This window comes from Convolutriloba macropyga, chromosome 6 (genome assembly GCF_964194025.1).
Source record: "Convolutriloba macropyga chromosome 6, txConMacr16.3, whole genome shotgun sequence".
NCBI classification, from domain to species: domain Eukaryota; kingdom Metazoa; phylum Xenacoelomorpha; order Acoela; family Convolutidae; genus Convolutriloba; species Convolutriloba macropyga.
The window spans coordinates 21,561,577-21,574,348 of record NC_134473.1 but is presented as its reverse complement, the minus strand read 5'-3'; the positions used below and the strand labels follow the sequence as shown (position 1 = coordinate 21,574,348).

The following is a 12,772-nucleotide window of genomic DNA, read 5'->3' as shown; positions in this document are numbered from 1 at the left end:
AGGTAAGCATGAAATCAAAGAAATCAAACAAGATTCTTTCAAGTAACGTGAGAATTCATGCTGAGAAAAAGTTTGTGATCCTTTATGAAATCAAAGAAACTATGTATGATCTGAGTACGAAACCTCAATGAAGCCGCGATGTTGATTGCGCCGCAAGGATGGAATCAAAGAATATATATATATATATATATATATATATATATATATATATATATATATATATATAAACATATAAACAAATATAAATCCAATATGAAAACAAAGAAATCATATATGATGCTAGTTTGAAATCAGAGAAATAATGTTTGATCCGTATAGGAAACCTAGCTGAGTCGAGAGGTTTACAAATGCCTGCTAAGACATCCTATCAAAGCAACATGGCATCCACTAGTGCATAAACGGCAAAAACCACAATCGATTCTTCAAATCAAAAACGATTAATAAGAAGTTTCACTCTTTTAATCGTGATCTCTTACTATTAAAGGAAAGTCCGATGTGTTGCTTTACATTAATCCTTAATTTAACTTGTAAACCCTAATTCAATTAAGGACGTCGCACATCTTGAGATTAATCAAAAGGCTGAATATTTGATATTTTAAATCTTAGGAACGATGCACACAAAAAAGCACAATCGATTTATCAATTGAAGTCAGTTTAAAATGAATCAATTTTCCTGTATGGTCCTTGTATGATTACTAAGAAAGTATGCAAATCATATATAACACACTATGATTACAGAGAAAAAAAATTTAACACCTTTTGTATCTTTCATCGATTTTTTCGTATCTTAGATTTAGCTTAGATAATAATGAGTGAACGATTTGGAGAGTAAGTTTTAATTATTGTTTGATCCTTGTATGACTACCAAGAAATCATACAAATCATATATGATCAAGTACAAAATCAAAGGAAATTTTATGATGGGCGGCCCGGGGACATTAAATTATTTGTATAGGAGAATCATAGCCATTCGTTTTTTTTTCAAGAGCAAATTGTTTTCTCAAACTTACTATTCAGTTACTGTACCTCATCTCAAGTTTCCTATGACTAAAATAACGAGCTCCAAAAATGTATGCAGTTCTCTCCCCCCCCCCCATGAGTTAGGCTAATATTCCGATATTCCATTGATTATGTTTGTGGTTCCAATTGAAAATATTTTATGATAGACTTATTTCGAGGCAAGTTTTTACAGTTGAACTTTCTAACGAGCAACTCGAAACCAAATATCAACAGTCAAGGACAAATTTATGCTGAGATAGAATCACAGAGCAAAGAATCTCTACATCATTATATCATGTCTTAATACAAACAGATGACAATAACAGCTTTATAAGATTTAAACCATGATTTCGTTACTTTTAATAATTCTTTCTGATCACGCGGCTATGGCGCTGACCGCCGATACAGTAGTTAATCCCCGAGTGAATTTGAATTGGACTTCTCAGACGTTTATATTTCCTCCTGGAGTTTTTCCCAATGATACAGGTTGGTTATTAAAACCTCGGTCCTGGTATCCAGATCTCTCGTAAGAGAGCATTTTTGAAAAATTGTCAATATTTGTAACAAGCAATACAAAAGGACTTACGAGCACTAGTAAAAATGAAAGACGTTTTCTGAAGCATAAATCAAACATAAGCAAAATTACTAAACGCTTCAGCTAAAAGGGCATTTAGTATTAAGAAGTTGATTAAAAAATTTTACTTGGAAAATACGAACGATCTGTGGAAGAAACGTTCAAAATATCTTGAGAATTCGAAGATTATGAAAAATAATATTTACAATAACCGGTTAGAAGACACTGATTTCCAAATCAAAAATTGGAAAATATCTGCCGTATTTTATGAAAAGGATTTCAAATTTGTATTGTACAAAACACCTCTGTGTTTTTTTTTCAAGTTCTGATATGTTTTATAGTTAATAATGAATCCTGTAATGCGACAAATAATGGGAAACAAATGATATAAAGAAATCAACCAAAAATTGTTCAATCTTTCCTTAAAAACCTTTTTACAGACGAAGCAAAAACAAGCTTGAATGAATTTTTAGAATTTCGAACCCTAATTCAGAAGTTTTTGCAATTTTTCTCCGCGAAAACGTTCAAATGATATCTAGATTCTCATTTTTATCCCTATTTTTGAGTTTTATGAGTTTTTTGAGCACTGGGTCGGAAAATTTGCAAACAATAGAAAAAAAATCTTGAAGTATCAAAATTTGTAAATGTATCAAATTGAGAACATTTTACTATTTTTTTGAAAAAAAACACAGAAAACAAAAAAAACCTCAAATCTCTTCCTGAAAATTTAAGCTCATTTCTTGGAGTCCAAAAAAATTAGGTAAAAAATTCTTGCCAACTCTTATTTCTTGTTCTCAAAAATTTTTTCTACATAATACCATAATTTATAAAGATCATTGCTTTGGAGCTGTATTGGGAGGTAGGGAGGGCCTTAAGTGGTCATATGTATCAATGTAAAGATGCATGAAACAATTTCAGATCTTCATTTTTGAAATAAAGTAAAGCAGTAAATAATGACAAAAGCATACAAGTGATATATCCGGAGAATTATGAAGTTGTCTACTTCAAACAATCAAATATCTGAGAACATTAAGTTAAAGCAACCAAGTGAAATTTAATTGATTACCCCCAAAAAGTAAATTATCAAGTATGTTCAAATGTGATCTGCGGGAAATTTAACCAAAAAAACTTGCTGGGTAATTTATTGAATAATATCTTTGACAAAAAATGTTTTTATTGCACCAACACAAGTTACATTTCAATCCATCAAATAATTAGCATATTAAATTTAGAAAAAAACTTGAAGTAATGCGTTGAGTTTAAAAAATCAGTTTGCACAAGCTGTTCACCCAAACAAGCACAGTTGCAGCACTTTGAATCCATTAAATCTAAGGCAACTCAAAAGATCCTCAGATAAGGGCCTCAAAAATGTCCTAAGACTAACGTACTTTTATTTGAAGAGCAAAGAAGCTGGTTGTACTAGGAATTGTACCTATAAACTGTACTAGGTAAAATTTCTTCTAAGTATCATTTAAAGAGCTGTATAAAAGGCTGTCGTACACAATCAGAATTGTGTACTTGATCTTGAGAGTTGAGTTAGCTTTCACCTTCGTAGATTGCTTAGGGTGCAAACTCGATATGACGTTTTAATAACTGACTTTCAATTAATTTAGGCATGCCCTATAAGAATTTTACTGCACTAGAAAAAATAAGTAATAGTTTGTGCAACATTTCCCCCGTTGACAAAACTGGAAGTCGCACTAATTTTGATAACATCTTTAAACTTTTTTACTTGTTATATAGCCACTAACAATATATGTATTGGTTCGATAGCTTAAGGTATTTGGTAAAATGAATTAAGTCTTTGTCTCTAAAAACAGTTCAGTTGAAATTATTGTTTTCCTCATCTAAATTCAAGTCATCGTGAGGACTATTATTCGCAGGGTGGAACCTTGGGTCTGTGGGCGAGACAGAACTGATGACGGATATGGGTTGGGCATTGGTTAAATTTGAGGCGCGCTGTCCACAATTGATGGTATGATTGATGGTTGGAAGGACTCGATATCAACTGATTGTCTTTTGCGCTTACAATGGACTACTTAGGGAAGGCAGGATTTGGTGTACTCTCCGGCTATCTCGTCCTGTTCGATTTCGTAGTGTTTGGGGCTCTTTCTGTATCGTCTGCAGAATTAAGAGGAATTTGCTGTGGAGCTTCCCAAGGTAACGATGTGGTAGGAATTTGATGTTCCTGTTACGTGTTAGTTTGTGGGGTTGTATGGCTGTTCGATTGTAGAAGCTGGAATGTCAACTTGTTCACTCGCTTGAGGGGTAAGTTTCGCTGCTACTTCTGGCGTGCATACTTGCATTGCAACTGAGGTATTCGATTTAGTCAATGATGCGCCGCGTTGTTTCATCTTACTGTCCCCTTTTTGTATTCTGGTACACTCTTTTGTGTGGCTGGCTACTTTGCTTTCAATTATCTTCTCTAGAAAACAGGGGCCTCGTCTGTTCTCTTAATTTTGGTGTTTTGATTCTCTTTCGTCTCGGGTCCCAATTTCTGCTATGTCGCCATTCTGAATTGGGACATCAAGTTTTCCCGGTTCGCGTAAATCTGATTTGTTTGGTCCGCTGTTGCAACACTGAATCTGGGGAAAACACTGAATCTTTGCCGCTTCTATACTGGCCCATTGTTCTTGAGGAAATAGTTCAATTGAAGATACTGTTTATTCATCTAAATAGTGGTTAAAAACTTTGTCATATATCAAATCAGAATAATTAGGTGAAGTATTGATTTTTCTAAGCGGAGTGATAGCAAGACAACCCAAATATGAGTCGAAAGGCGAGATTCCACTAGCTATTTGTCTGATTATGCTAGGCTGCTAAATAATTGTTTCAAGTGCTGCATATTACACGAATTTTTTTTGTTTCTTTAATAGATTCAAGACGTTGTTTTATTGTACTAATAAGTCGTTCTACTAAATCAATCGCCCGAAGGTCATTTGCCGGAGCTGGAATTAAAATTATATATGTTTTTTGTACAAAAAATTTTCTACGTGATTGCCAATAAGACAGCGAGCCTGGTCAATATTTAAAGATCGTGGTACTCAATGAAATTGACTAGAACGATCTATAAAAAATTAATACGTTTGAAAAATTTGCACTGTCAAAAGATTCTGCGGAGGTGTATGTGGAAAACTGATCATTAGATGTTAATAGACAAATTTCATTTTCTTTTTCAATTTTAAAAGGACAATATTTATTTGTATTTCCTGAATGGGAACTATACATGGTTTAGGATTATGAAATTGCTAGGCGGAGATCGTGATTCTAGGGTTTTTACCAATCGCTGTCCAGGCTTTGCATTCAGTAGAGCGAACAAGTAGTTCATGGTCCTCGTAAATCCACCAGCAATGTTGGGCCATACAAATCATCCTACAAGCATGTCTTCGATAAGTGCATCCTAGAGTGCATAAGGAATTGCGATTTTCTCGCCCATGCAAACGCAACCACTACTGACAAGAGGGTCACGCCAGTATGAATGATTGTAGGGATTAATTTTTTTTAGTCTGGCCCCATCATCACATAATATCCAGTCTCTTAATTCTTTAAGTAAAGCGCTTTATTTGTTAGGGATGTTATCAAACTTTTGTTGACTGCTTTCCCCACCAACTATTCAAATGAGAAAACTTGGATATTGCTTTTTTGGGGAGTACTTATATTAGAATTAGAGGATGATTGGCGGGGCGTGTCGGGTGTAAACGATGCGCGGGGCGAAGATCGAGTTGTAGTTTTAGACGAAGATTTGCCTTTCATGGAAGATGCTTGATTCATCTGGTTGGAAATTGTAATGGTTGTGTTTACTGAACAAATGTTCGACTGATTTTGAGATTGGGGGAAAAGCGCTTTTATATTGTTTACCAATTTAGCATGTGAATTTTTTATGGCATTTGAAAAATAAGAGTTAATTCGGAAATAAAATTATGAGTTGGATTTGACTGAAAGTCTAGCTTGATCTAGCTCTTGAAACTGTAGTGCACTTTGGTACGCAAGAGAGGCTTTTATTTTGTTTTCGGACCCCAATTTTGGCAGTGAAATGAAATTAGTAGTGGAGAGTGGTTGGTTTTTGCAATATGTGCCATGAGTGACAGGTAATTCGAGTGCAAAAGTACGCGTGACGCAAATTGGTATGTAACCTTGAGGATTGAATAGATTTGTATTTGATCTAGTGTTTCGATGGGCAAGAATTTTAATTTTTTGAGTGAAGAATACTTGCGATGTGTGAATTGTATTTAACATAGCGTAATTAGGTGTGGTTAAATTGAAAGCGATATTTCGCCGAGCGGTTATTAAATTGTTTTGAGACAAGCGTACTCGCGAAGCATATTCTTCATCCGGATTAATTGAAGTATTTGTATCTGTTTTTGAACTAGTGATTTGCTCTTCGATTGAGTTTAATCTTTGAGTTAAACGTACGGGCGGGGCTTGGTCAACATTTAGAGTGTCATTATTGTTAGAGTTTGCTTCACGGTAGTTATTTGCTCAGCAGATACGCAATTCAAAGAGCAATTGCAAAAAGGGATGGCGTAAATCAGTTTTGTGTTTGGGAACTTTTTGGCATAAAATTGGTTGTTTCAGTGTAGCTACTGAAAATTCTTTATCAGATTTTGATGTAATAATTGTTGTTTGATATGAAGTTCGGGGATATAGATAAACCACTGGACCCATTATATCTCCTTTAAGGCTCTATTCTAAGTTGGACTGGTAAAGAACAGCCAACCCGACGGGCTATGAAACGACTTCTAAGAACAATGTTTATAAGAGTAGAACATAGAGCTCTATGATTGGTTATGACTGGAACTATATTTGCCATATAGGAAATATTTAATATATTTGATAAACCGAACTAATTCAACAGATCTATAACAAATCTTTCTTCATTACAGATTAGAAATTTAGAAGCAAATGATATGGGTTTCGATCCATCGACTGTTGGTCCCTCAAGAATTACTAGGAGGTCGAAACGAGAAGTGTCATATTGAAAGCGCGTGTTTCTATTTGCGTGTTGAAGTGATCATTTTCGCTGTGATTTGCAATGCTGTTTATAATAGCGTTAAAGTGTTTAGTATGTTTATCGGTCCAATTTTTTTCACTGTTTTACGAAGTAGTGCTCTAAAGGGATGACAAAATTGAGCTGAATTGGAAATAAATTTACTGGTAATGGGTACGGAACCGAGGAAAGAACGAAGTTATATAAGTGTGTTAGGTGAATTAAGTGCAAGAATGGCAGCAGTTTTTAAATTGAGAGCGCAAATACCTGACTGAGTTATGAATGATTTGTAAAAATGGCATTTTGATAGACTTATACGAAATGTTTCTGCATCAAGTTTTGTGTGGCAGTTTGTGACTTTTTTGAAATGATCTTCTGCAGAAATTTTACTTTCAATTAATCTATCATCAAAAAACGAGAAATTGTTTTTGAGGCGTATAAGAGGATAATCCATGGCTTCTGAAACTCGGCAAGTATGTCGGTGAGTAAAAAAAGCCTGTTTCGAATCGATACGTGCTAGCCATATTACAACTTACAATATTACAATTACAGTGCTTTGTGTTATCAGGGTGGAGATTAAGTTGACTGTAGGCATATTTGAGATCTCTGGTGAAAAAGAATGTTTTTCATGTAATTCCGTTGGGTAGTTGGTAACTACTTGTGATTATAAACCAAAAAATACGTAAAAATTAGGCCTCTGATAATTATTCTTGTGGAAGGATTTGTAAAAATGTTTTGAGTCGAGAGCTAATTTTATAGTTTGGTCTCTTTCAAATTTAGTAACAATGGTTAGAAAGAACAATTATTAAAAAATTGCTCTGAAGTAATGTGAGTTTTTCAGTACCTTTCCTCCCTTTTGATGTTTAGGTAAAAATCGTTTAAGAAATTTTGATATGAAAATATTTGATTTTAGCGTCCAAATCGTGAATTTAAGTTTAGTTTTAGCTTTCTGATTCTAAACGGAAAATATGTAGTCATATTGTTTATCATACAACATTCCATAGGGTTTAGAGTTTGAGTAACTGATAGGCCAAGTGCATCAAATAAACCGCATCAAATGATTGGCTCTACACCATTTCGGATCATAAAAATTCAGCATCCTCGTTTCGCCAACTGTTACTTGCAAATGGAGTTTGCATCATACCAATTACTAGAATTGGTTCATGGGCAAAGGTTCTGAGATCTCTCGCGGGTGCCGTTGTTAACCATCGCAAATGAGATGAGTTGTTGATGTTTTCGGTAGCTTGTGGCCCGTTCAGGATGCTACACTGATACTGAATTAACTTAGAGACGCAGATTTTTTTCCAATTTGGATTGAATTTTTGAAGTTAAATATGAAGACTGGTACTCGCAATTCTTGCTAACTTATTGTCATCTGAAACTTGATGATCGGATTTGTGTTCCAGGTTGTAGTTCATATTGGGGATAGCGTTAACTCTGTCGTCTGTTGTAGCTGTCCCGATTTAATATACGTTTAAGCGATAAGTTTTCGTAGTGTTAAATTTTGCCTTACGGCACATACGATCAAAATGGTTTAAGAGACCACAAATTTTTAGGTCCTACCCTACGCGATGCATTTGTCAATGTGGTTTGGTGACCAAGAGAGGCCACAAATACGGCTGAATTGATTAGTGGGTTTAGTTTGTGGTTGGAAATTGGGTCAAAAATTTGCGTTGCCAAATTGACGTTGTGGTAATAGAGCATTCAATGGTGATGCGGACCGACTATCTGCAATTTGAAATGGGTTTTGGTGACCAAATGCCATGTTGATTGCGAAACCTAATGCCTTGCCAGGATTCACTGTCCCTCATAAATAAGATTTCTCACTGAGTTTCTGCGTCACGCAAGTTAGCAGTGAAAAGATTTCTTTTCAGAGTGTCATCTCGATTGCTGATATCACAATTTTGGACCTTTCTTTTAATTTCCTGCAGAAAAGCATGAACGATTCTCCCTTTGACTGTCTTGTCTTGAGTAACATGTATCGATCAATTGTGATGTTTCTTGGTCTAATAAAGGCCTCCTCCATGATGCGCCAGAGTTCTGCTGCAGTTTAGATGTCCATTACGAGATGCGGGTTGTGGCTACTAACAATTCTCCTTCTGCAGTTACAATGCTAAGGTATAATACTGAGTTTGTTTCTCTATCCAATTGATTCCAGGGCTTATCACGGCACATTATTCCAATTTCCTTTCAATGTTGACAACGATTTTCTCAATTTGTCTTCAGTTTTGCGTTGCGGATTAGTCTTTCGAGTTCTGATTGCATTGACGATCCTTGAATGATGTGTCTATAAATTAGATCGAATAGGAGTTCAACTTTTTCTTGCTGAAGGCCAAGCAGTGTGTCAACAGTTATACTTTCCACCGCTAGAAGAGCTAACTTTAGCCGAGCTGCCATTTTTCTCATTAAAGAGGGGGGTCCGAACTCGGCTTCTTCTAAAGGGGCTAGATGCCTAAAGTGGCCCGCTTATGAAAAACTGGCTGAGCAAAGTCGTACACAATTAGAATTGTGTAATGGATCTTGAGACTCGAGTTAGCTTTCAGCTTCGTAGATTTTTCTTTTGGCTTGGCTTGTGCGCTTCACCAATAAACTTTAGTACATTGATTCCCTAGGCAAATCGTCCTATTAAGTCTTGTCTGCCAAACTGGAGGATGAATATGACTTGCAGAATTATTGAATTAGAATTGGGCAGCTGCACAAGATGTAAAAGAAAGAGAATGAATTTCAGTAAATACCTAAAGTCATGAACCAATAGTGATTCCCAATGCGGTAATATGGACAGCGGACAAGAAGGGTTAACTTAGCAATGTTAACTTAGGGTGCAAATGAACTAGGCATGATTTTTTAATAATTGACCTTCAATCCAGTTAGGTACCTCATATGTGAATTTTACTGCACTAGTTAAAAAAAGAGTTATCATATACTATATGTACGACATTATTATTGTACGACATATACATGAAATTATTCGACTAGAAGAACCTTCTGCTGAAACTGCGGTTTGATGTGACAAATGTATGGCTAAAATTTTATGTTAAAAAAATCGTCGATCAATAATAAGTAAGAAAATATTCGACTGTTAAATTCGGTTAAAAAATTTTCAAAACAAAATCTAAAAGCTGGTAAAAAGTCATTCAGCTAATTTCTAAAGCAATTGAATTGAAAAAAGTCTTTCAAAAGTTACATTTTCTCTTTTTACACTTTGATTGTTCCACGAACGCAACTGTTTCCTGATTACAATTGGCATTGAATAAAGAAAATGATCTTGAAAGAACCAATGGAAGCAAGCTCAAGCTTAACTGCCTTGCAAAACCTAACATCCTTACAAGTTAGGCATTCGACATGCAAGTTCATGTAACTTTAATATCCAACTTGTAAGTTCCTAAAAAATTAATCGTTTGTGTGAATTTCATGTGATCTTATAGGACTTTTCCTTCTCGACCCCGGTTCAGATAGGTTAAATCGAAACAGTTAGTTGTAACTCATAAAATGTTTGTAGCAATGCAGTTTTTTAAGCAGCTCCAAAATCTTGTTTTCACTCAGATTTTGTTAAACTCGCACACTTTTGAAACTTTAACAACCTGCAATGACGAACTGTTTTGTGGTGACATTGTTTCTGCACTCAAATTGAAATAATTAATCAAAAAAGTTTTGAATCTGGAATCTCTACAAAAATTGTTAAGATTTTGATTGATTACAATTTAATTCACTGAAACGAAATAACAGCCCGAGTACAAGATAGTTAAATTAACCATGCCTTCGTAACGTAAAAGATAATGGCGTCGGTACGACAATCGGTTAGCTTTTTTCATATGATCAATGTTTACAATTTTAGTAATGCTGTTATCAATTTTTAATTCAATTTTTTTTCGATGGATAAGAGAGCAGCAGATAAAAAAAGAAGATGGAATAATCATTATGGCGCAATTTTTCCCATCTTTCAGAACTTCAATTTCATGTCGAGAGCACGTTATTTCTCGAACTAGAGAGTTTTTAAGATAAAATTTGCTGGAGCCACAAGATTAGGGTTCATTTTTTTATTGTAAGGCTCTAGTCATTATAGCCACTTTTTATTTGGTGATCGTGCCGTTTGCAAGTGAAATATTTACAAAAAAATGCAGTTTTAGATTTTTCTGCCTAAAATCGTTTTTTTTTTTAAAAAATATGGTAACTCTTCCCTCCAATACCCACCAGAGAAGCCGCTAGCTTGTATATTATCAAAATTAATGTTCTGTAGTCCATTTTTGAGACTGGATTAATTAAAAATTTGATGTGCACTTTCTGTGTGATGACCCCATCTGATTATAAAACCATGTCAGTGTCTGTCTTTTTTTCTCAATTCTTGAGAGCATTGATTTCAATCGTTTTAGGATCATGCTGTGGCAAGTATAGTAAATACTACTGCCTTCATGCGTACGAGACGAGATTGACACGTTCTGCAGCAATAGCAGCGCACCATGGCGCTCTACTAACAGATGTCAATCAAGCAAATCATCCAGGTACGCACACTAATAGAGGAGTTCAGTCCTGATAATAGCTTATATGACATATTAAGGCTATATATTATTTTTGATTTGTGTATTTTATTTATTTGTATATTTGCTATGCTATTAGGAATGCTTATAGAACAAAACAAATCAAAACTTAGGTCAATTATGGTTAGTTTAAAACAATTGTCAGTTGTGGCTAAGTTTTTGACAGTTTTTTGCTCTTAATTCTGGCGGAGTTTCTTGAATATTTTTTAGTGGTTAAACTTTAAAAAAAACGTGCACTAATGTTATTCAAAACGAACGTAAATAATAAACAAAACGATCTACCATACACCTCTCAACTCGGCCTTGTCAAAAAAAATATTGAAAGAAAAATAAGTCGCTTGAAAAATTTTTTTTCAAAACTGACGTGTTTTCAATTACGACAAATTCTAAGACAAACCAAATAATAAAAAAATTAAACTTTTGATAATAGCGTAATGACGGTTAGCTGAGCCTTATTATGCTATTGGTTGAAAATAAGTTTTTGTAGAAAAAAAACACGGAAAAATTTGTCAGTTTTGACACAAAAATAGCTCATTGTTTGCTCTTAATTCAACTTTTTTCGTGAATATTTTCAATACTGCATCACAACCAGCACTTTTTTAAAATTATTTCATTACATGCAGTGTTGGTCTTATATAACTTTCCGCTTTAAGCGCACTGACACACCTCGGTGCTTCACGCAGAGAAAGGAGTGTAATAAAAGTGGACCGAAGAGTGTAATCATAGTGTATTTTACGAGTGTAGTAGGAGTGGACTAAATAATTTATAGGGCGTTAAAAAAGTGTTGTCGCCTCAAAATTACACTCGTTCACCCTTTTCCTGCTAGAAAAGAGTAGAATTGATTTTAAAACATTTTTCATTGCTTCCTGGTTCGAGACATGAATGGTTGTAAGCGGAAAGTTTCGAAAGAAATGCCTTGTATGTGCTGAAACTAAGTAGAAATGGGCTGAAATGTTGAGAGTTGAATTTTAAGCTCTGAATGTGCTGAATAAAAAAGTGTTCAGCATTTGCAACCACATTTTTTTTACAAATTTTCAGCCCGTTTCTCAATACATCTCCTTGAATTTCTCTCACATTTCTTAAATAAATTCAACAACTCAAAGTTCAGCACAAATCACCTAAATTGAGCACTTCAGAAAAAAAAGATTTTTAGTGCTTTCGGCATAATCCTTACTTAAATACTTTGCGTTCAATTTTATTGCTCACTATTACTTATAACGTAGTAAGAATGCACAGTCCCTCAACTTGTAAAGTTCTTTAGAGCTGTTAATCAATCACAAACACGTTTCGTTCTTCAAAATGATTTTTCGTGTTTTTGGAAAAAGAGCACCTGAAAAATTTCACACTTTCTTCTTATCTAACGGAAGGAAGGCAATTATACTTAAGGTACCTGGTATCATTCAATCATGTAATTTGGCCATATATTCCAACTGCGATAACAGCATTAGTAGTAACATAGTGAGCGACAGTCCCGGGGAGGGGGGGGGGGGGGTGAGGTCCCCCATGTATTAAGATAGGGTATAGCGTATTTTTCGGGATTTGGGTCCTCCCTAACGTATTAAGATCGGAATGAATTTTCATGTTTTAAGATTAGGTATAGCAGTCTTAATGCATTGAGATTAGGTATACGTTGCATGTATTAAGATTAGGAATAGAATCTCCATGTATTAAGATTGT

General features: G+C 34.7%; 1 protein-coding gene across 3 annotated transcripts in view; it reads left to right on the top strand.

The window, feature by feature from the left end:
• The first annotated feature begins 1,248 nt into the window (after window positions 1–1,248).
• LOC142340855 (uncharacterized) overlaps window positions 1,249–12,772 on the top strand; it is a 50,746-nt gene continuing 39,222 nt past the window's right edge. For all 3 annotated transcript variants that reach the window (XM_075391597.1, XM_075391596.1, XM_075391595.1), the window contains exons 1-2: window positions 1,249–1,485; window positions 10,931–11,059. In XM_075391597.1, coding sequence (XP_075247712.1) covers window positions 1,344–1,485; window positions 10,931–11,059 — 271 coding nt within the window. In that variant the 5' untranslated portion in view covers window positions 1,249–1,343. The remainder of the gene's footprint in view (window positions 1,486–10,930; window positions 11,060–12,772) is intronic.